Source organism: Rhinoraja longicauda, chromosome 22 (assembly GCF_053455715.1).
Source record: "Rhinoraja longicauda isolate Sanriku21f chromosome 22, sRhiLon1.1, whole genome shotgun sequence".
In the NCBI taxonomy this organism is placed as follows: Eukaryota; Metazoa; Chordata; class Chondrichthyes; order Rajiformes; family Arhynchobatidae; genus Rhinoraja; species Rhinoraja longicauda.
The window spans coordinates 14,224,806-14,249,673 of NC_135974.1; the positions used below are offsets into that span (position 1 = coordinate 14,224,806).

Below are 24,868 nucleotides of genomic sequence, written 5' to 3' on the forward strand. Positions count from 1 at the left end.
GTAAATAAACAATGATTTCCAGTATTTGTTGTACTTCGTGGTCCGGTATCTGCTATACCGTTGTTATGACTCTTGACTGACCACAAGTACACGTGTTTAAAGGTTTGAAAGCTGGAGCTTAAATCCAGGCTGTTTATTTCACGGCCACCTGGAACCAGAGTTCCCGCAAAGAACACGTCATTCTCACATATACATGTTGCTACGCAAGCAAACAAAGTAGTCCTTGTGATACAACAAAGTAGTCCTTGCAATATCACAACATCCCCCTTGTCTTATATAAAATAAAATATATTTAACAGCCTCTAAACACAAATGTTTTTTATAAACACCATAAATCTTCACTAGTAACGATTATCAACGGTAACGTGCAGGTTTCTTACTAACACGTCCTGAACGTGTCACATAATCTTCATCAGCATTATGTGCCGGTCATTCCTCCTCTTCATATTTGGTCTCTGTCTTGTTGCTGTCTGGAGTGATGCAGTGGGGACCAAAGCCTGGTTTCTCCAGTGGAGGAACATCTCTCAACTGCACTCAATTCCGTCTCAATCTGTTTCCATTTGGTGTTTCAATGATGTAAGATCTTGATTGGGGTTCGTCACAGATCGTTCTCACTTCCGCTGGTATCCAGACACGAATTGCTTGATCCAGAACGGTTTAGAGAGTCATACAGCACGGACACAGGCCCTTTGGCCCAACTCGTCCATGCCGTGTCTGCCAACGCCACCTATACCTTTTCTCCAGAGATGCTGTCTGACCCGCTGAGTTACTCCAGCTTGATCCAGAACCCGGACCTTCTGTCCAATGTGTAATGGTTGCAAGTCTTGGCTCTTGACCGAATTGTCAAAATGCGCCTTCATATGCTGCTTGCACTCTTCAAGTCACTCAAAGTTCCTCTACCCTTGTTTGTGTGCCTTGTTCGTGTCAAGGTTAGTGGGTAGAGGTGTCCGAATCTGTCTTCCAAACATCATCTCTGCTGGTGACGGTAACTTGGAATCAATCGGCGTAGTACGCAAGTTGAGTAAAGCTGCTGATACACTCTGTTCCGTTGTCAAGGACTTCTTGATGATGGATTTCACCGTTCGTACCATTCTCTCAACCAGTCCATTCGACTGAGGGTACCTAGGTGAGGACGTCGTATGGGTGATTCCCCATTGCCTGCACATGGACTTGAAAGGTTCTCCAATAAATTGTGGGCCATTGTCGGAGATGATTTCCGTCGGTGCTCCTAGGCGACCAAATGTTGCAGTCACCGTATTAGCAACCATGGCACTCATGGTGCTTGTCAGCTTATGCACCACCGGAAACTTGGAATGGTAATCTACCATGACAAGATATTGTATGTTGTCAAGTTCAAACATATCCATTGCTATTTTGGTCCAAGGTGTGACCGGTATCTCATGTGGTAAGAGTGTTTCCCTCGTCTGCTCTGGCATGTGCTTCTGGCACTGACTACACCTTCATACAAGGTCATCAATGTGTTGGTTCATGTTGGGCCAATAGACCATTTGTCTCGCTAGAAGTCTCGTCTTCTCGATGCCCTGGTGGCCAACATGAAGTTGATGCAGGGTATCCCGTCTCATCGACTCAGGAATGATCACTTGCCTTCCTTTGAATATGGCCCCATTTGACATGCCCAATTCGTCTTGAAAAGGCCAGTATTTGAGATGGATACTGCATTCCCTTGGTGCATCAATGTGTGGTGTGGCCTTCTCCTTGAGATGAAGGGTGGCTGGCTCCTTGAAGTTGTCAATCCTGTCAAACTGACTAGGCCATCTCTTCACAAAATGCTGGAGTAACTCAGCAGGTCAGGCAGCATCTCTGGAGAGAAGGAATGGGTGGCGTTTCGGGTCGAGACCCTTCTTCAGACTGAAGGCCATCTCTTCATCAGGTCTCCCACCGAGTTGAAACTGTCTTGCTCCTTCCGAGCGTCTGATGGGTGCTCTTCTGTTCCCATGGCATGTTGACCTGAAGTTGCTTAATACCTGGGAGGCCTATGACAGCGGGTCCTGCCACGTCTACCACGAAGAATTGTTGAGGGCACCACATCGATCCCTGGTATCGGCATGAAATAGATATAGTTCCAAAACAAAGGATTTCTGTCCCGTTATATGCCGCCAGTCGGACTTTGCATGGTTGTAGATGCTGCTTATATTTGTCATGTGGATACATGTCTCGTATGACCCGAAGGGGAAGGGTATTTCCTCCAGCTCCGGTGTCTATCTTCACCCTCAGTCGATGTTGCCCCTTCATTGACGGGCATATGATGTTCAACACTGCAAATGCCTCATCGCCTATTGGAGGCATCCTGTCCATACTTGAAATGGTGATGGTATTGAAAAACATATTTGATCCTTCATCTTGACTGTCACAGTACGATGCATAACCTCCTTGGGACTGTTGCCGTACCTCGTCAACTTGTTTGTATTTGCCACTTGACAATTTAGATGGACGTATTTTACCCTTCTTCGACCTGAAACAACTTGCAATGGCCTCATACTGCCTGCCTAATGCAAGCGCCTCTGGAATGGTGTATCCCGCAGGCTTCTGTAGAAACTCTCGCTGTAGACCTTCATAGGGTGTTGACGCGATTATCAACTCAATGATTCTTTCATTGAGCTCGGGATCAGTGAAGTTACACTGGAGACTCTTTTCTCGACATCGGGTCACAAATTGATCGAGCAATTCTTCCGGTTTCTGGCGATACCGCATCAACTCCAACCTGTGGACTCTGAAATTTACCTCCGTCCTCAGCTGGCCCTCAAAGAATGTCCATATCTCCTCTGGCTTGTCTTGATCCTCTTCACTCAGACCTGACGCATTCAAACGACGGAGTCCTTCTACTCCTAAGGCAAGTTTTATCTTTGTTGCCTGCTTAGACACCGATGTGATCTCTAAGTCTTGCAGGTATAGTTTCATCCTCTGTTTAAACAAGGAGAACTCATTGGGAATGTCCGGCACTTGCCAGTTCATTTCAGGTAACCGAGTCATGTTACTTGCCATGTACGGCGTAAACACGGTAACTTGAAATATTAAATTTGGATTCAAAACAAACGTATCACAGGATTACACACCTCTTGCTATCGGTATTACTATATACAATTACATGCAATCCACATATCTATATATATATATATATCGGAGCTTCAAATACAAAACATTAATACAATGTTGCCTGTATTTGCCAAATCTTACAAAAATTATGCACTATTATCCTCTTCCAATATCATATGTAAGCTTGCACACAAACGATCAAGCTTTTAGTCTTACACAGATTATTAATTTTTAGTCCATATCTTCCCTTCGAGAAGCAGTCTTGCTGTGTATCAGCGTAGGGTAGACTGAGATGAGTGTAGACTCTGGATGAGTGAAGGCTGTTGCTCCACCGCGACGATTTGGCCTCGCACTGCCGGCCTCGCACTGCCGGCCTCGCACTATGCTGCTCCAAGCTGCTAAAACCGCCGTGCGATCAGGTTTCGGCTGTGGTGCGCGCTGGCCACGTCCACTGGTGCTCACGGCCGCTAGCGCATATTGTCGGTACGTGCTGCCGCTGCCTCAGGCCTAGGGTTGTCCCGACTCTCCGGTCGCCGCGTCATGCCTCGATGAGTGTTCAGTCTCTCGGTCTTACCGGTCGCCGCGCCTCCGTGGGTGGCCGGTCTCTCCGGCCGCTGCTACTCCGTGGGTGGCCGGTCTCTCCGCACAGGGCTGGGGCGCGTCGTGGGCCTTCACACACCGCCCTCAGCAGCTTGCAGCGTCCTGTCGGTGGCTCGACGCTGACTTCTTATCAGGTATTTATATATATGTAATGGCCCTGTCGAGATGCATTCCTAGCATCCCTTACTGAGCTGGAAAGCATTCATCTTTTTTTTCTTTAGGGCTTTCTATGTTTTGTCTACTTTTTTTTTTTGCTTTACCTTTCTAGGGTTAAATCACCAAACTGCTGCCACCATGTTGTACTTCGTGGTCCGTATCTGTTTATACCGTTGTTATGACTCTGGACTGACCACAAGTACACGTGTTTGAAAGCTGGAGCTTAAATCCAGGCTGTTTATTTCAGGGCCACCTGGAACCAGAGTTAGCCAGGATCACGTCATTCTCACATATACATGTTGCTACGCGGGCAAACAAAGTAGTTCTTGTGATACAACAAAGTAGTCCTTGCAATATCACAACAGTATTGGCTGATTTAAAATTTTTAATCAGCATGATATCCGATTTCTCTCTCGCCTACACTATCCTACTTTATAATTGAAACCTCTTTTTTTTTTAATGGAGCGCTGCTTTTGTTGTGTGATCGCAGCATGTGTGTTTAGAGGAGGAGCTTTTTTTTACCGTCAGTCACAAGACCATTTCTAGGGGGATGGGGACAGAGAGAGAGAGGGGGGGAGGGAAAGAAAGAGGGAGGGAAAGAAAGAGGGAGGGAAAGAAAGAGGGAGGGAAAGAAAGAGGGAGGGAAAGAAAGAGGGAGGGAAAGAAAGAGGGAGGGAAAGAAAGAGGGAGGGAAAGAAAGAGGGAGGGAAAGAAAGAGGGAGGGAAAAAGGGAGGGAAAGAGGGAGGGAAAGAGGGAGGGAGGGAGGGAGGGGAGGGAGGGAGGGAGGGAGGGAGGGAGGGAGGGAGGGAAAGAGGGAGGGAAAGAGGGAGGGAGGGAGGGAAAGAGGGAGGGAGGGAGGGAAAGAGGGGAAAGAGGGAGGGAGGGAGGGAGGGAGGGAAAGAGGGAGGGAAAGAGGGGAGGGAAGGAAAGAGGGAAAAGAAGGAAGGAGGGAGGGAGGAGGGAGAAGGGTCTCGACCCGAAACGTCACCCATTCCTTCTCTCCCGAGATGCTGCCTGACCTGCTGAGTTACTCCAGCATTTTGTGAATAAATCGATTTGTACCAGCATCTGCAGTTATTTTCTTATAATACGGGAGGGAGGAGTCATTCTCTTCAGCCAGTTGCCACAGTGACTTACGCTTTCCCCTCAATGCGGCTTGCAGGTCTGTGTGTTCCCGCCCCATTTTGCTCCTTGTCCATTCCTCTCTTAGCTGAGCCGTGACGCCGTCGTTCATTCGCAGTTCAGCTTCCACCAGATCCCCTCTGGAAGAAGCAAGCAAAGATAAGGAGGGACAGTTCGACTGCGGCTGGCTGGCTGACTGACTGGCTGACAGACAGTGAGTACTCGATACAATTTGTATCAATTGATACAACATGGAATGTTGAGGAATGGATACATCGCACACGTGGCCCATTCACTCCACAACCCGGTCGCTCGCTCGCCTCCACACACAAATAATTCGACTTTAAACCACTTTGAGCCAAAAATAAAACACGTTTAAAGATTCCCAGCGTCGCCTCGGATAGATTAGCGACTGATAGGGGGAAGAGGGTTGAATTTTAAGACCCAGGTGAAAATCTATACAGTGTGTTCTTTACCTCCTCCTCCCCCCTCCAACCCCCCCAACTGTTTGGTGATGTGTTCCCGGTCGCAGACGGGGTAGATTGCTGGAAAGGAAAGGTACACAGGGATCTTTAATGGCCGGATAAGATACAGTTTCGGTGTCGAACACCCCTCTCCTATAGTCGAGCCCGGCCGTAATTTCTTTCGGAAATTAGCAAGAGGCAGGAGGAAATTGATGCGCCGAACGTAACGTTGGTGGGTCTTGGATCTGATCCAAGTTGCATTTTAGCACAAGAAGACTGTTTCCTCCGTCCCTTCCACCTCCGGCGTGACGTTAGCAGGTTTATCAAGGACGGTGTCATCCAGTTAGTTGTTGCACTCTTCTCTATCTGAGTGAGTGAGGCTCGGTCGCTTTCATCTTCTGCGTTGTGCACGCACCAAGGTGAGTTTGTGAAGCTCGGAAATCAGTGATTTTCTCTCTCGCCCTCCCATCCTCTCCTCTCCTCCTCCCCCTGTAAAAATGTTCGTTGTTTGCAGAATCCGCATCATCTAACACTCTCAGTTCAATGTGACCTTGGGAGGGAGGGAGGGGGTGGCGAGGAAGCGTGTGTCTCTTATGTTTTGTGTGTGCGATAGCGACTCTTGCAGGCACTTATTCATTTCTTTCCCCGAGGCCACTTTGAACTCACGAGGAGTTGCCGTGGTCCGTCGGGGAAACGGGGAGGAGCGGTGGGATGCCTCCAATAACACTTCATTGGAGCTGTGTGGAGAGGTGGTTAGATAGATAACGAGGAAGAGAGATAGTCCTCCTGTGTTGTTGCTAAGCGCCGAGCCAACTGAGACGTTGGCATAGGTGACTCCAATGGTTTGGCTAAAGACATTGGGTTTAGAGAGTCATACAGCACGGACACAGGCCCTTCGGCCCAACTCGTCCATGCCGTGTCTGCCAACGCCACCTATACCGTTTCTCCAGAGATGCTGTCTGACCCGCTGAGTTACTCCAGCTTTTTGTATCTATGACACTATTGAATGTGATTATGACGAGCTTTTGTTTTGTATATTTCTGAATAAAGTTGATTTTTAAAATTAAAAAAAACAAGATACCCCATTTGCCCGTGTTTGGCTCATTATCCCTCTAAACCTTTCCTATCTTTGTACCTGCTCAAGTGTCTTTTCAATACAGTTATAGTACCTGCCCTCAACTACCTCCTGTGGTACCTGCCTCAACTACCTCCCCTTCAGCCAACTCATCCATGCTGTTTAAAGACAGGTGTGAATACTACCGAGTGTGACACTGTTTAATGTAATTGTGATGAATTTTTGTTTTGTATATTTCTGAATAGAGTTGATTTTTAAAAAAAAGATGCCCTCTCTATGCAAATCCCGTTTGCCCATGTTTGGCCCATAACCCCTCTAAACATTTCCTATCCATGTACCTGTTCAAGTGTCTTTTAAATGTTATTATAGTATCTGCCTTAAACTACCTCTGGTAGCTCGAAGATAGACATAAAATGCTGGTGTAACTCAGCGGGACGGGCAACATCTCTGGAGAGAAGGAATGGGTGATATTTCAGGTCGAGTCACTTCTTCAGATTTCCTCTGGATCCTTCAGACTTCCTCGTCCCATATACCTACTGCCCTCTGAGTGGAAAAAGTTGCCCCTCGGGTTCGTATTAAGTTTTATCCCACTCACCTTAAACTTATAGAGTTGCACAGTGTGGAAACAGGTCCTTTGGCCCAAGTTGGCCATGCTGACCAACATGCCCCATCTACACTAGTCCCACCTGCCTGCCTTTGGCCCATATCCCTCTAAACCTATCCTTTCCATATACCTGTCTAAATGTTTCTTAAATGTTGCGATAGTACCTGGCTTAACTGCCTCCTCCAGCAGCTCATTCCATACACCCACCTACCTCCCTTTGTGTAAATAAATAAATAATTATTTTAAAAAAAGTTACCCCTTGGGTTCCCATCAAATCTTTTCCCCCTCGCCATAAATCTATGCACTCAGGTTCTCGATTTCCCCATAATCTGGGCAAAATATGCCCTATGTTTGTGATTCCCCTACTCTAGGTAAAAGACTGTGCATTCACCCTATCTATTCCCCCTCATAACTTTAACTTGAGGATGTCGAGATGGAGATTGGATTCCAGAGTGTAGCATTTAGGAAGCTGAGGACACGATGGTCGCTGGCAGGATAATTTAGACGCCTCTCAAACAAAGGAAAGCGTATCACCCCAAGGGGCAACATGAGCAGCAAAGGTGTTTTGTTTAAAGACGGGTGCGAACACTACTGAGTATGACACTATTGAATGCTGAGCAGGTCAGTCAGCAGATATAGAAAAAGGGGGGGGAAAGGGTAATGTTTTGTGTTTGGGATCTGGGAAAGAGCGATTGGAGATGGTCAGGTTCATAAGTCATAGGAGCAGAATTAAGCTGTTTGGCTCATCGAGTCTACGCCGCCATTCAATCACAGCTAATCTATCTTTCCCTCTCAACCCCATTCTCCTGCCTTCTCCCCATAACCCCTGACATCCTCACTAATCAAAAATACCCAATGACTTGGCCTCCACAGCCATCTGTGGCAATGAATTCCAGGAGGCTGGGCTATGATGAATGCTGATACAACAGAGGACGGAGAGTGTTCCAAGACGTGCATTATCCAGCTGGTAGTAGGCATCAATGTTTAGAGGTGATTGGTGTTGTTTCTTGCGACTCCAAAATGGGTTTATTGGGCAGCATGGACAAGGTGGGCTGAAGGGCCTGTTTCTATGCTGTATATTACTCTATAGAACAGACAAGATAATAGTGTGCCATAGTGTTTGGACTGTGGAGGTTCCATGTAGCCATTTATAGGAGGTGGAGCGAAAGCGATTGACTAGGAATGTAGGAATTGGGTTATGAGGGAGAAAGAGACTGGCCATGATGGAATGGTGGAGCAGATTTGATGGGGTGTGGGGTAAATGGCCTAATTTTGCTGGAATGGAGGAGCAGAATGGATGCATCACTGACTCCTTGTGCCATTCCTTTGCTATTGCTAACTGCTTTGAACGGGAATGTTCAAGGGGAATTTTGCTAAGTTTAGCTAAATTGGGGATTGAGCTAAATTTAGCTAATTAGGGATTGAGCGTGGAAACAGTCCCTCAGTCCACCGAGTCCATGCTGACCATCGATCACCCGTTCACACTAGTTCTATGTTATCCCACTTTCTCATCCCCTCCCTACACACTAGGGTTAACTTACGGAGGGCCAATTAACCTACAACTTTGCACGTCTTTGGGATGTGGGTGGAACCCCAAGCAGTCACAGGGAGAACAGGCGAACTCCACACAGACAGCTCCTGAGGTCTTATGGAACCCAGGTCTCTGACGCTGTGAGGCAGCAGCTTTACCCGCTGCGCCACTCTGATTGCTGGCATGTTGAACAAACACCTTTCTGTTCTATTTTCTGTTTCAAAACGGCACAGTGGCACAGCAGTAAAGTTGCTGCCTTACAGCGCCAGAGACCGGGGTTCGATCCTGGCCTCGTGTGCTGTCTGTACGGAGTTTGTACGTTCTTCCCATGATCACGTGGGTTTTTTCTGGATACTCTGGATTCCTCCCACATTCCAAAGACGTGCAGGTTTGCAGGTTAATTGGCTTCTGTAAATTGTCCCTAGTATGTAGGTTAGAACTAGTAAATGGGGTGATTGATGGTCGACGTGGAATCGGTGGGTCGTATCCACGCTGTATCTCTGAACTAAACTAAACTTGCATCACGCTTTCAACAACACCGGGAAAATGAATTACAATTTTTCCCTTTCAGACTGATATAAGTTTACTATTGTCAAGTGTGTCAAGATATAGTGGGAAACCTTTGTGTGCCATCTAGGCAAATCGTACCATGTCATGTTCAGCTCCTAGCATTTCTGCTCTTGTGGGAATACCTTCATCTGGTAGGTATTGTGTTCTCTACATGGTTCTCAATTATTCTTGCCCAGTATCCCAGCTATTAGAGCCACTGCCCCACAGCACTAGAGACACTCGTCCTGACCTCTGTGTGGATTTTGCACGTTCTCCCTATGCCTGTGTGGGTTTCCTCTGGGTGGCCTGGTTTCCTCCCATATCCCAAAACCAGCATGATGGAAGTCTTGTCCCACCCAGGCCATTCCTTCTCCCTGTTCCTGTTGGGCAGAAGGCACAGAATTTAGAAAGTGTGCAGTGCGAGACTCGAACAACCTTTTCCCCTCTTATCAGGTTTATGAACAGTCCATAAGCAAGGGTGCTGTCTGATTCACCTCAACCCCATTGTGTACATTGGTCTTTGTCTATAGCACTGATGCGCTACAATGCTGAGAACTATATTCTGCACACTGTGTCTTCCCCTTTGTTCTACCTATTGCATGTGAGTTTGAACTGATTGTCTTTGTATATGGTATTATCTGATCTGTTTGGGGAGCATGCAAAACAAAGCTTTCCACTCTGCCTTGGTACATGTTACAATAATAAATCTAAACCTAAACCAAAAGATGCGCGATTGGTAGGTTAGTTGGCCGGTGTAGGTTCCCCCCAGTGTGTGGGTGAGTGGCAGAACCTGGAGCAGTTGATGAGACTGAGAGAAGAATAACAAATAAGGATTAATGTAGAATTGGCGTAAACGGGGCAGCAGGGACAGTAGGCTGAGGGGCCTGTGATTGTGCTGTGTCTCTGTGTTTAGGGCTATACAGTGAAGCAGCGGTTGAGTTGCTGCCTTACAGCGCCAGAGTCCTGGGTTCAATCCTGACTATTGGTGCTGCCTGTTTGGAGCTTGTATGTTCTCTCCGTGACCGTGTGGGTTTTCTCCGATCCGGGTGCTCCCATTTCCTCCCACACTCCAAAGACGTGCAGGTTTGTAGGTTACTTGGCTTTGGTAAAATTGTGAATTGTCCCCTGTGTGTAGGGCAGTGCTCGTGTACGGGGTGATCGCTGGTCAGCTGGGACTTGGTTGGCCGAAGGGCCTGTTTCCATGCTGTATCGCTAAAGTCTAAATCTCTAAAATCTCTCTATGGCTCTGACCACCCTATTCAGTTTTACTTAGTTTTTGTTCAGGCAAAGTGGTGTTTCGGATTTAAGGCAGCATTTTGGTTCTTGGTCCTCCAAAATATTCCAAATGGAATTTAAACTGGAGGTTCCCTATCAACTAGGACACTGACCTGCAATTTCCTTGTCACTCTTTTAACATCCTCAATACTAGCTTGTCCTCGCCCCAACCACAACCTCGATCCATCACAGGCATTCCATTTGTCCTCTACATCCCTCCCTCACCTTCTCTGCGACTTATGGGACATGGGAGCAGAATTAGGCCATTCAGCCATTACACTTTAGACTTGTAGATATAGCGCGGAAACAGGCCCTTCGGCCCACCGAGTCCAAGCCAACGAGTGATTACCCTGTACGCTAGCACTATCCCACACACTAGGGAAAAAAATGACAATTTTACTGAAGCCATTTAACCGATAAACCTGTACATCTTCGGCACTTGGGAGGAAACCGGAGCGCCCGGAGAAAACCCATGTGGTCGCAGGTAGAACATACAAACTCTGTACAGACAGCACCCATAGTCAGGGTCAAACTCCCGGGTCTCTGGTGCTGCACCAGCCAACTGCCCATCGAGTCTACACAGTCATTCAAGACTTGAATGAGACTTGTTTTCTCCCTTTGAGGTTTAACAAAGGGCTGAACAAAGGTGAGCTGAAGGGCCTGTTTCCAGGCTGTATCTCTAAACTAAACTAGTCCCCCTATCCTCTGCATCTCACTGTTGTGACATCATCTAACTAAGGGAAGGGGAATGTTGTGAAGGTGTTTCATGTTGCTGAAATTGGTGACTCTCTACCTTCACTGGTATCAGTGTAGGAGTGTGGGACGTGTGAAGGATCCGCATGTGTGAGTCACACAGAAGTGGACGTGACAGTGATCACGCTTGTGAACCCGACAGTGCGATCAATGTGAAGCGGCTGATACCTCACGTGGTGTGTTGGGTCACTCAGTCCTGCCCAGTCGATCACGTGGAGACGGCAGGCAGGCATTGTAACTTGAATCTTGCTTAAAAAGGGAAGATTCCTCATGCTTTGTCAGATTCTAGGTCACGGATATATCATTAAGTCGTTTCGTCATCTGTTTATGATGGTTTATGCATCTAACCCAGACGGATAGGATTTCATTTGCAGCCTGTCTGGAACATTTAAAATATGAACCAAAAATCTCCAACCTCGTAATTAACTAAAGTGCAGATAAAGTTTTAAATTACTCAACCAAAGGGAATGCTGATGCTGGTATGTACCAAAGCTCGACACCAAGTGCTGGAGTAACTCAGCGGGTCAGGCAGCATCTCTGGGGAACATGGATAGGTGACGTTTCGGGTCGAGACCCTTCTTCAGTCGGAACGTCACCTATCCTTGTACTCTGGTGATGCTGCCTGACCTGCTGAGTTACTCCAGCATTTTGTGTCCATTAGTGTATTAACCAGCATCTGCAGTTCTTTGTTTCTAGATATTTCAGCATGTAAGGTTAAAAGCGTGCACCACCAGACATAGGAACAGCTTCTGCCTCTGTTATCAGGTTTCCGAATAGTCTTTCCATAAGCTAGGGTACTGCCCGATTCACCTCTATTCCATTGCAGTCATTGGACTCTGGAATTAGTGCACTACAATGCTGAGAACTACTCTGCACTCTGTCTTTCCTTTCGCTCTACCTATTGCCCTTGAGTTTGACTTCATTGTATTGGTGTGTAGTATTATCTGATTTGATTGACTACCATGCAAAACAAAACCATTCACTGTACCTCAGTACAGCGGTAGAGTTGCTGCCTTACAGAGCCAGAGACCCGGGTTCGATCCTGACTACGGGTGCTGCCTTTTCGGAGTTTGTACATTCCCCCGTGACCGCGTGGGTTTTCTCTGGGAAGCTCCGGTTTCCTCTCACACTCCAAAAATGTACAGGTTTGTGGGTTAATTGGCTTGGTGTAGGATATGCTAGTGTGTGGGGATCGCTGGTCGGTGCGGACTCGGTGGGCCGAAGGGCATGTTTCCGCGCTGTATCTCTAAACTAAACTAAAGATCAGACAGTGTTGCCCATTCTAATTCCAGTTTCTAACATCCACAGTACTCTTGCTCTTCAATGCTTGTTTGTCGCAGTGGGTAGTACATCCACAGAATATAACAGCCTCTATTAATGTGCCAATTTGGCAAATAGATTCTTGCAGCCTTCTGATTTATTCTCGTCTGTTCAAATCTATTTTAGTATACTGCAGCACTCTGAAAAATCCGATCGTTTAAATTCATAGTTTTACAGGATCATAGAATTTTACAACATAGGTGTGTCTCTTAGTTCCATTCCCTTCAGAATTATTCAACACTTTTTCTATTAGCTTTGAAAGGATTCTGCTTCCACTGCTGTTTCTGCTTGGCTGCCCCATTCCTACATACTAAAATGTGTTAAAACCCGACGACAATCTTGCATTTATCTCCAGCCACTGATTCGCCAACTTACCTATTAGTCTTGGAAAAAACCCTCATGATCTTGAACTTCAATCTGGTTTATTTGGATAGAAAGTCACCACCTCATGAACAGCTCCTCGTAAAATAATGCATCACATTGCTGGTGTCACCTTCAGGAATCTTGCTTGCAAATTCTCCTTGGCCTTAATCTCTTCCCTGGAGCAAGGCACCTTAAAGATATTTTATCCTAACTCTGGTCTATCTGTAAGCTATTTAGGTTTAGCATTTCTCTTTGTAGTAGACACAATTGAGAAAATAGTTCCCTCTTTGGATCATACTCTGGAATTTAGAAGGATGAAGGATGAAGCATATAAGATTATTAAGGGATTGGACATGGTAGAGGCAGGAAACATGTTCCCAATGTTGGGGGAGTCCCGAACCAGGGGCCACAGTTTAAGAATAAGGGGTAGGCCATTTAGAACGGAGATGAGGAAGAACTTTTTCACTCAGAGTTGTGAAGCTGTGGAATTCACTGCCTCAGAAGGCAGTGGAGGCCAATTCTCTGGATGCTTTCAAGAGTGAGTTAGATAGAGCTCTTAAAGATAGCGGAGTCAGGGGATATGGGGAGAAGGCAGGAACGGGGTACTGATTGTGCATGATCAGCCAAGATCACGGTGAATGGCGGTGCTGTCTCGAAGGGCCGAATGGCCTACTCCTGCACCTATTGTCTATTGTCATACCATGCCTAGCCAACCATCAGCCTATCTGGGAATCCCACTGCCTGAGGTAATCTGTTGCTGCCTTGATGTGTCCGGGTCTTTTCTTGCTTCCATTTCCCTCCCCTTGCAATGAATCTGAGGAAGGGTCTCGACCTGAAGCGTCACCTGTCCATTTTCTCCACAGATGCTGCCTGACCTGCTGAGTTGCTCCAGCATTTTGTCTATCTTTATTATGTTAGAAAACAGTTCCATTCCTTTCTGCAGCCTTATTTACTGGTATCTATTATTATATCCTAAAAGTGCTTGATCCAGAATATAGAAACCGGGAACTGCAGATGTTGGTTAATGCATAGAACGACACAACGCATTGGAGTAACTCAGCGGGTCAGGCAGCATCTCTGGAGAACGTGGATAGGTGATGTCTCAGGTTGGCGCCCTTCCCTTTGTCCATCCTGATCCATTGGTCCATCGTACTTGCACAACAAAGAACATTAATATCCCTTCCCCTTTGCCCAGAGTGCTGCAATTTTCCTCTGTCTTTACAATTCACACTTCTTTCTCTTTTTTCTCTCTGTACCTGACACCTTTTTGGCCTCTTTTTTTGTCTCTTTTTGTCACCCTTGTGATTCCATTTCATCTCTAGCCGTTGCCCACCCATTTGACAATCATAATGCAGTCCCCCCCCCCTCACCTGTATCCACCCATCACTTGCCAGGCTTTGTCGCGCCAACACCTAGGATCAAACATCGTGGAAACGGGCCCATCAGTGACCAACATGCCTCATCTGCACTCGTCCCACCTGCCTGCCTTTGGCCCATATCCCTCTAAACCTGTCCTATCCATGTACCTTTCTGTATGTTTCTTAAACATTATGATAGCACCTGCCTCCACTACCTCCTCTTGCAGCTCGTTCCATATACCCACCACCCTTTGTGTAAACCCCCTCGGGTTCTTGTTAAATCTTCCACCCCCCCACTCATCTTAAATCTATGTCCTCTGGTTCTTGATTTACCCTACTCATGATCTTATACACTAGGGGACCGGATCTTCTGCTGATGTTTTCCATCCATTTCCCTCCTCGGGTGGTGCCTGACCGACTGAGCTCCTCCAGTAGTGTTTGGTGTTCCAGAGAATACATCCTCAGCAGAGATGGCTTCTTTTCCACCTGCAATCAGCCTGAAGAAGGGTCCCGACCCAAAACGTTACCTGGCTATATCCCCCAGAGATGTTGTCTGACCTACTGAGTTACTCCAGCACTTTGTGTTTTGCTGAAGATTCCAGCATCTTATGTCTCCCTGTAAATTTCTTCTTTTCACACAGTTCCTTTATTGAAAATTGCTATTGAACCTTCTTCCAACATTCCAACACTTCTTGTGTTTCAAATGATCACAGCTCAGTTTCTTCCAGCGTTATCTCTGTGGTGATCTGGGTGTTGCTTGCAAGGCAAGTATTCATTACTCAAGTCCTAATTGCCTTTGGAATGTGTTGCTGAGCTACTGGCTTTGAACTGCTGCTGCCATTTTGGAGAAAGTTTCATTTAGTTTACTTTAGAGATACAGTGTGGAAACGGGCCCTTCGGCCCACCGAGTTTGCGCCGGCCAGCGATCCCCGCACGCTGAGGAAATCAGCGTGGAAATCGGAAAAACCCACATGGTGATGGAGATGAAAGAGGGACCTGGCCTGGGGGGGGGGGGGGGGGGGGGGGCCCGTGTCAAGAGAACAAAGAGGACCTGGCACGGGGGTGGGGGGGTGATGAGGACTAAGGGGGACCATCGCGTCCATAATGAGTGCTCTTGCAGCTTTGTCAGCGCTCTATACGTGGCGACTCTTTGCAAACTTGTGTATTGTATTTCCAAACCAAGAATTTCACTGTACCTAGGTACATGTAACAAAGTATAATACAATAGGTGCAGGAGTAGGCCATTCGACCCTTCGAGCCAGCACTGCTATTCAATGTGATCATGGCTGATCATTCTCAATCAGTACCCCGTTCCTGCCTTCTCCCCATACCCCCTGACTCCGCTATCCTTAAGAGCTCTCTCTAGTTCTCTCTTGAATGCATTCAGAGAATTGGCCTCCACTGCCTTCTGAGGCAGAGAATTCCACAGATTTACAACTCTCTGACTGTAAACGTTTTTCCTCATCTCCGTTCTAAATGGCCAACCCCTTAATCTTAAACTGTGGCCCCTGGTTCTGGACCTTCATTCATGTACCTAACGGATAAATCTCCGTGACAGACCTCTAAACTCGAGCCTGTTTCTTTTCACGATTGTGGTTGCTCTATGGAGAGCCAGCCATGGTTCAGAGCAGAAGGATGAGAGGGGATCTTATCAAAACGTATAAGATTATTAAGGGGTTGGACACGTTAGAGGCAGGAAACATGTTCCCAATGTTGGGGGAGTCCAGAACAAGGGGCCACAGTTTAAGAATAAGGGGTAGGCCATTTAGAACTGAGATGAGGAAAAACTTTTTCAGTCAGAGAGTTGTGAATCTGTGGAATTCTCTGTCTCAGAAGGCAGTGGAGGCCAATTCTCTGAATGCTTTCAAGAGAGAGCTAGATAGAGCTCTTGAGGATAGCGGAGTCAGGGGGTATGGGGAGAAGGCAGGAACGGGGTACTGATTGTGAATGATCAGCCATGATCACATTGAATGGCGGTGCTGGCTCGAAGGGCCGAATGGCCTCCTCCTGCACCTATTGTCTATTGTCAGTTGGCACTCGGGGTGGCTTTCAAGCTCCAACGTGAGAGCAAATGTCACTTTGCAAGAACCCCATTACCACACACTGTTTATCACAGCCACCATCCTCCCCGCCGTACCTTGATTTATTTTCGCACTCTCTGGATGGAGATGGTTGAGTGGTTGTATCTTTGTCACACTTTTATTGTAGAAAGTGTAAGAAATAATCAAGTCCCTGCTCACATTGCTGACTGTGCAGTACATGTTGAAACAATTCAAACTTGATGGTTTTTAATGAATGTAGCAGCAATAAAAAATCGTTGCCATTATCCCGTTCATAAGGTCATAGGTCATAGGACCAGAATTAGGCCATTCAGCCCATCAAGTCTACTCTGCCATTCAATCATTGGCTGATCTGTCTCTCCCTCCTAACCCTATTCTCTGCCTTCTCCCCATAACCTGTGACACAGTTCGATCCTGGTCTCGGGTGCTGTCTGTGTTGAGTTTGCACGTTCTCCCTGTAACTGCACGGGTTTTCTGCTCTGGATCCCTCTCGTGTCCAAAATACATGCTGGTTTATAGGTTGACTTTAGAGATACAGTGTGGAAATAGGCCCTTCGGCCCACCGAGTCTGCGCCGACCAGCGATCACTCTGTACGCTACCACTATCCTACCCACTAGGAACAATTTACAATTTTACCGAAGCCAGTTAATCCACAAACCTGTCGCCTTTGGACTGTGGGAAGTACCCGGGAGAAAACTCACCTGGTCACACAAACTCTGTACAGACAGCACCCGTTGTCAGGATCGAACCCGTGTCTTTGGTGCTGTAAGGCAGCAACACTACCACTGCGCCACCGTGCCGCCCTTCAAGGTTGATCAGCCGCTGTAAATTCCCCTCGGTGGATGTGAAAGTGGGATAACACAGAACTATTGTGAATGAGTGATCAATGGTCGGCGTGGAGCCAGTGGGCCAAACGTGGAGCCAGTGGGCCAAACGTGGAGCCAGTGGGCCAAACGTGGAGCCAGTGGGCCAAACGTGGAGCCAGTGGGCCAAACGTGGAGCCAGTGGGCCAAACGTGGAGCCAGTGGGCCAAACGTGGAGCCAGTGGGCCAAACGTGGAGCCAGTGGGCCAAACGTGGAGCCAGTGGGCCAAACGTGGAGCCAGTGGGCCAAACGGCCTGTGTTGTGACATATTGAGAGTGTCTTTTCAGAGCCCTCTACTGTGACGCAGCAGATCATCTGGTTTATCATTCGGACAGCCAGTGGCAGCATATTTAAACAACATTCTTCTTTCACTATCTGCCTTTATTTCTGTACTGGTTCTTACTGAACCATTTGAGTGGACTTTGGAAGGTAAGGGAAGTTATTGATTCACTTGATGATGGCAGAAGCAGAGGCACGTATAATTGTGCCACTCGGACAGGTACATGGATAGGAAAGGTTTTGTTCAAGTTACAAAGTGGCCATGTTTGATCTTTTATTATCAGACTTTGGCCTCTTGTGCTACTTGAAATCAACAAATTAACTGCACGCAGCAGCTCTGGAGACAAGGAGAAGGTGATGTTTCGGGTTGAGACCCTTCTTCAGACTGAAGAAGCATCAGGACCCAAAACATCACCTTCTCCTATTCCTTTTCTACAGAGATGCTGCCTGACCCGCTGAGCTACTCCAGCACTTTGTGTCTATCTTCAGTGTAAACCAGCACCTGCAGTTCCTTCCTGCACAAGCTAACTTCATGTCGCACTCCAATAAGACGGGGAGTGAAATACTGGAAGGCACAGGTTTAAGATTAGAGAGGAAAGGTTTAAATGGGACCTTAAACGGGTCCCAAGGAGCCGTGCGCACGGTGGGAGTGTCCCGGGGAGCCGCGCGCGCCCAATCCACCTGCCGAACAAATGTGCCGCTGACTGGAATGCGCCCTGGTAGGCCCGACTCGCCCCACAGGCCTCCCATGGGACTGCGGAGAAGTTGGGCGGCGAGGCCTGTCTGGGCCGAAGGGGCCTCGGTGGCGACAGCGTGATCCTCGGCGGCAGCAGAAGCCTCAGTGGTGGTGGGGCCTCGCGATCAATCAGCGGTCCCCATGACCGCGTGGGTTTTCTCCAGTTTCCTCCCACATTAGAAGGATGAGGGGGGATCTTATTGAAACATATAAGATAATTAGGGGATTGGACACATTAGAGGCAGATAACATGTTCCCAATGTTGGGGGAGTCCAGAACAAGGGGCCACAGTTTAAGAATAAGGGGTAGGCCATTTAGAACGGAGATGAGGAAGAACTTTTTCAGTCAGAGGGTGGTGAAGGTGTGGAATTCTCTGCCTCAGAAGGCAGTGGAGGCCAGTTCGTTGGATGCTTTCAAGAGAGAGCTGGATAGAGCTCTTAAGGATAGCGGAGTGAGGGGGTATGGGGAGAAGGCAGGAACGGGGTACTGATTGAGAGTGATCAGCCATGATCGCATTGAATGGCGGTGCTGGCTCGAAGGGCTGAATGGCCTACTCCTGCACCTATTGTCTATTGTCTATTGTCTATTCCAAAGACGTACAGGTTTGCAGGTTAATTTGCTACAGTAAGAAATTGTAAATTGTCCCTGGTGTGTATGATAGTGCTCGTGTAACAGGGGTGATTACTAGTCCACATGGACTTGGTGGGCCGAAGGACTTGTTTCCACGCTGTATCTCTAGTCTAAAGCAATATGGTTCAATGGTGCGTTATTGTCATCAGTAGCTAAGTACAGTTAAATTTGTTTTTGCATACAGTTCAGTGATGTTCCTACTATACATTCGGCACAATCATACTAAGGATAGGAGTGTGTGCTTAATGTACACAGTAGGATTGTTACTTTCCTCAATATGCCAAATATACCATTTGCCTCAATAGTCTTTACCAGTGTTTGTACACCCAGTGAAATTCTGGCCCCCCAGTCTGTCACGACCATTACCTTTGTCCAATTCATCCATCCCTTCTCATAAGGTCATAAGTGATAGGAGCAGAATTAGGTCATTCGGCCCATCAAGTCTACTCCGCCATTAAATCATGGCTGATCTATCTTTCCCTCCTAATCCCATTCTCCTGCCTTCTCCCCATAACCCCTGACACCCGTACTAACCAAGAATCTTTCAATCTCTGCCTTTAAAATATCCATTGACTTGGTCTCCACTGCATTGTGTGGCAAAGAATTCCACAGATTCACCACTCTCTGACTAAAGAAAATCCTTCTTGTCTCCTTCCTAAAGGAACGTCCTTTAATTCTGAGGCTGTGAACTCTAGTCATAGACTCTCCCACCAGAGGAAACATCCTCTCAACATCCATTCTATCTAAGTCTCCATTTTCTCTGCAATTTAAGCCTTGTGTTTTCCCTTCCCCAGTTCTACCAAAGGGTCTTGGCACTTAAATCTTAACTTGACTTCTCCTTCCGCAGATACTGCCAGACCTGTTAAGTGTTTCCAGCAGTTTCTGTTTTTGCTTCAGACCAACATTTTTTTTCTATTCCTTGCTCTCTTGAATGTTGTTAACACATTTGTTGCCTTTCTTTCTGCCTGGGCATTTCACAATTTAGTTTAATTTATTGTCGCGTGTTCCAAGCTACAGTGAAAAGCTTTCTCCTTTGTTGAATGCTATCCAGTCAGTGCAAAGACTACACATGATTACAATCAAGCCGTCCATAGTGTAGATCTTGGAACTGGAATTTTTGATATACAAGTGGCACAGCAGGTAGAGCTCTGCCTCGCAGCACCAGAAACCCAGGGTCGATCCAGACCTCGGGTGCTATCTGTGTGGAATTTACAGGTTCTCCCTGTGACTACATGGGTTTCTTCTGGGTGCTCCGGTTTCCTCCCATGTCCCAAGAACGTGTGGATTTGTAGGCTAATTGATTGCTGTAAGTTGCCTTGTGTTTTCTGTAATTGCAATTGATTGCTGTAAGTTGCCTAGTCAAGTCAAGTCAAGTCAAATTTATTTGTCACATACACATACACGATGTGCAGTGAAATGAAAGTGGCAATGCCTGCGGATTGTGCACAAAAAAGAATTACAGTTACAGCATATAAATAAAGTTAATAAGTTACTATGCAGGGGATTGGATGAAAAAGTGGGAGTATATAGAATTAGTGATGAAAGGGTGATCGATAGTCGACATGGACTCGGTGAGACAGCGCAGAAACAGGCCCTTCAGACCACTGAGTCCACGCCGACCAGCGATCACCCCGTACACTAGCACTATCCTACACACGAGGGACAATTTACAATTTTTAACCAAGACAATTAGCCTACAGACCTGCACGTTTTGGGCGTGTGGGGGGAATCAGAGACACCCGGCGAAAACCAATGTGGGCACGGTGAGAATGTGCAAACTCCGTAAAGACAGCACCTGTAGTCAGGATCGAACCCGGGTCTCTGGCGCTGCAAAGCAGCAGCTTTACTGCTGCATCATCATGCCAGCCACTGATACAGGCCATCGGTTATTATCATCATTAAATTCCTGTGTTCATTTGACTTTTTATTCTCCATTAATCTTTGGTTTAAAATGCTGCCTTCAGGGAGGACACGGCAAAATGTTGGCTTAATGCCTCTAAGTGTCTGACATTTATTATCACACACCCTTCCCATTTGTCCAGTTATTAAAACGGAAATCTGTGGTGGAGAGAAACAAGGCGTGCATTGTGATCGGTGAGACTGCTCCAGGTATTAAATATAATGGGAGAGGAGAGGTTGGGGGGAGGGGGGGAGTAGACATGGGCTTCCTTCATTCTGCACGAGCCAGCTTCCCACTCACTGGTCAGAGAACTGGCTTATTGCTTTTAAATTCACTGATGGGTATAAAGAGAAACAATCAGCCTCAAGCTCTGTTTTGAAGCCTTTTACATTGTTTGTGATAATGAAAGTTGAAGATGCTTATTTGGTGTATGTACTCGGAGGAAAAGATTGTCATTCTAAACCTGTTACATGGTTTAGACCAGCATCAGTGCAACGACCCTCTTCTGCATTAAGGTCAGCGTTAAGATTTTCTGCATGATTATCAGGTAGTTGGGGTTATTTTTTCTTAATCTTAAGACTAGGAGTGGAATCGATCCAGACTTATCTATTTTCCCCCCTCAACTCCATTCTTCTGCCTTTACTGTCAGGGATGCTAATTTTCCCAATTATATTGTAAAGCAATGTTCCCTTTCCATAAGACCATAAAATACACAAGCAGAATTAAGCCATTCGGCCCATCGTGTCTGGTCCGACATTCGGTCCTCGCTGATCTATCTCTCCCTCTCAACCCCATTCTCCCCGTAACCTTTGACGTCCTTACTGATCAAGAACCTATCAGTCTCTGCTTTAAAAATACCCAATGACTTGGCCTCCACAGCCGTCTGTGGCAATGAATTCCATAGATTCACCACCCTCTGGTTAAAGAAATTCCTCCTCATCTCCATTCTAAAAGTATTATTCTGGGGCTGTGGTGTCTGGTCCTACACTCTCCCACGGGGTGGTGCAACTGGTAGAGCTGCTGCCTTGCAGTGCCAGCGACCTGGGTTGGATCCTGAACACGAGTGCTGTCTTTATGGAGTTTGCATGTTCTCCCTGTGACAGTGGTTAGGGACTGGGAGATCCCACAGACCAAGGCGGACCGAGCACAGGTGCTTCTCGAAATGGTTGCCAGGTCAGTGCTTGATCTTGCCGATGTATGGGAATGCTAGATTTTTAAAAAACGTTAGCAACACTAATCAAGTCAACAGTAGGCTTCCTCCCCTCCTCCCTGGAGCAAGGAAGGATGGAAGGTAGTTGGATCCTGTTTCCATTCTCCAGTTGAAGGCTCCCCCTGGAAACTGAGTCAGTGTAGTTGGCAACCAGGGAGTTGCTCTTTCACAAAGAATGGTTGATGGTAGGGTGCCAGAATCATTTGGCTGTGTCTCGGAATATGTTAGTGTCTCTGAGAGCTGAGAGGTGCTGGGAAAAGTGTTTTAAATTGGAAGTTTCAGCTTGGGCATTGTGACTTTGCCAAGTGACTTTCAGGACCTGAGGCCCTGAATGGCAGGGAGAGGTTGGCTGGCTAGGTCTTTATTCCTTGAAACGCAGGAGGCTGAGGGGTGATTTTCCAAAGGTGCATAAGATCATGAGGGGAATAGATTGGGTGAATGCACGGTATTTTATCTAGAGCAGGGGAAGCGAGCCAGAGGACATAGGTTTAAGGTGAGAGGGGCAAGATATAACAGGAACCTGGGGGCAACTTTTTTCATAGAGGGTGGTGGGTGTATGGAATGAACTGCCAGAGAGGTAGTTGAGGCAGGTTCTACAGCAACACTTAAAAAAACGTTTGGAGGGGTACATGGATGGGAAAGGTTTTGAAAAGAACTATGGGCCAAAGGTGGCCAGATGGGGCATCTTGGTCAACATGGGCAAGTTGGGTCAAAGGGCTTGTTTCCATGCTGTATGACTGACTCTACGACCTCCTGAGGAAGCCCGCAGATCTCAGTAATACTGCGTGGAAACTGACCCTTCAGCCCAACCTGCCCACGCCGACCATCTACACTAGTCCCACCAGCCTGCATTTGGCCCATATCTCTCTCCATGTACCTGTCTAAATGTTTCTTAAACATTTGTGATAGTACCTGCCTCAACAATCTCCTCTGGTAGCTTGTTCCATACACAACCCTCCGTGTGTACAATTTTTATTTTTTAATTACCCCTCGGGTTCCTATTTAACCCCCCCCCCTCTATAGGCACAAAATAACCAGTTGAGATGTTGATCTACAACCTGTATTAATGTGCAAGTCTAAATCTCTCCTTCGAAGGTGATGATGGTATGTAGAACAAATACTGGCAGTGTTGGTATTCATTGCTCTCCCTGAGGAGAATCAGTCAGCTTCCACTGCAGTGTGTGGGTGTGTGTTTATCCGCTGGCAACTGGGGGTGTTTCCAGTTATCCATCGGGCACATCGAGAGTGTTGCTAGGAATGGGGCAGGTACTGGGTGTGTGTGGCTCGCTAGCTAGAGAGCACACTTTCGCACCAAGCATTTCATGACTTCGCGATGTCCCCAGGGCGCTGTGCAGTCGATTAATTACTTTTTGATGGTGGATTCTCTGTTGCAATATTTTCCACTTCGTCGCCCGAGGGAGCCGGTGCCATTTTTAGCCGCCTTATCTCAGCTATTTGCAGAAGGACTGAATCCTGAAAGAAGCACGCTTGTGTCCCGGCCTTGCCATCTTGGAGTTCTCAAAGCACTTTGTGACAGTGAAACGGAGATCATGATAGCCGATGAGTGGCACAAAACGCTGGAGTAACTCGGCGGCAGGCCAGGCAGCATCTCTGGAGAGAAGGAATAGGTGACGTTTTAGGTCGAGACCCTTCTACGTCGCCCTAAACGTGACGACTCTTTACATACTTTGTGTGTGGTACGTAAAACAAAGAATTTCACTGTGGCATGTTGCATGTGATAATAAAATATTATATAAAGGTTCTGAAGAAGGATCTCAACCTGAAACGTCACCTATTCCTTTTCTCCAGAGACGCTGCCTGACCCACTGAGTTATGTATCTTATCTCTTCGGTGTAAACCAGCATTTGCAATTCCTTCCTACACTCATGATAGCCCATAATGAGCCCAGTTAGGTCCCAGAGACGGCAATTGAGTATTGTTTAATGATGAATTTAAATATCATTTGATGTCGCCCTGTGTCTATTTGACTAATCAACTCCGAAGAAAAGGATGTACCTTCGGTAAGGAGATGAGGAGGAATTTCTTTAGCCAGAGGGTGGTGAATCTGTGGAATTCATTGCCATAGAGGGCTGTGGAGGGCAAGTCACTGGGTATATTTAAAGCGGAGGTTGACGGGTTCTTGATGGGTAAGGGTGTAAAGGCTTGTGGAGAGAAGACAGGAGAATGGGGTTGAGAGGGAAAGATGGATCAGCCATGATCAAATGGCGGAGTAGACTCAATGGGCCGAATGGCCTAATTCTACTCGGGTCTTATGAACTTACGAAAACAAAAGGGTAACATTAAGCAGCATAAATAGTAATACATGCGAGCGTACAAATTAGCACCTCTTGGATGTTCTGGCTGACACTGCAATTTAATAGGATCGTGACTGATCTGAATGTGAAAGGACACAAAGTGCTGGAATAACTCAACGGGTCTTGATTACATTGGAAACCATTTGGCCCATCGCATCTATGCTGGCTCTCCACTCTGTTTTTCCCTTGTACGTCTCTGTAAATCACTCTTCCCATGCTCACAGACGGTATCTGATTCTCCCACCTACCTGCACTAGTGAGGTAATTTACAGTGGCCATTTACCCTACCAACCCACACATCGTTGGGCTGTGGGAGGAAAGTGGAACAGCCGGAAGAAACGTGGTCACAGGGAGAACGGACAAGCTCCACACGGTCGGTACCCGAGGGTGGGATTGAACCTGTGTCGCTGGAGTTACGAAGCAACTGCACTACTTTCAGTGGAGCTCTGCCACCCTGGTTTGCCACGCCCATGATCCTTCCAGAAAAAGATTGGCATTTTAAAATTGCTGAACCTTGAAACAAAATTTCCAAACTGTTTTGCTCAGGTCACCCGTGGAGCCCGTCATGTACAGCTCACGATAATTGCCTGATTGACATTTAACTAGCTTATATATTTATTGTCTTTCAAGTGGGTAAAAATTCCAAAG

At 46.9% G+C, this 24,868-nt stretch overlaps 2 protein-coding genes across 6 annotated transcripts in view; one reads left to right on the forward strand and one right to left on the reverse strand.

Annotated features, from left to right (window-relative positions):
- The window catches only part of edem2 (ER degradation enhancer, mannosidase alpha-like 2), a 38,974-nt gene extending 33,535 nt beyond the window's left edge, over positions 1 to 5,439 (reverse strand). The window contains exon 1 of one of the 2 annotated variants that reach the window (XM_078418778.1): positions 4,949 to 5,439. In XM_078418778.1, coding sequence (XP_078274904.1) covers positions 4,949 to 5,010 — 62 coding nt within the window. In that variant the 5' untranslated portion in view covers positions 5,011 to 5,439. The remainder of the gene's footprint in view (positions 1 to 4,948) is intronic. The other variant, XM_078418777.1, reaches the window with a different exon arrangement.
- LOC144604408 (protein NDRG3-like) overlaps positions 4,842 to 24,868 on the forward strand; it is an 88,832-nt gene continuing 68,805 nt past the window's right edge. The window contains exon 1 of one of the 4 annotated variants that reach the window (XM_078418780.1): positions 4,842 to 5,147. The gene's annotated coding sequence lies outside the window, so the exon portion shown is untranslated. Of the gene's footprint in view, positions 5,148 to 5,594; positions 5,817 to 14,891; positions 14,990 to 23,443; positions 23,603 to 24,868 lie in introns of those variants that run through there. The other 3 variants (XM_078418781.1, XM_078418782.1, XM_078418783.1) reach the window with 3 other exon arrangements.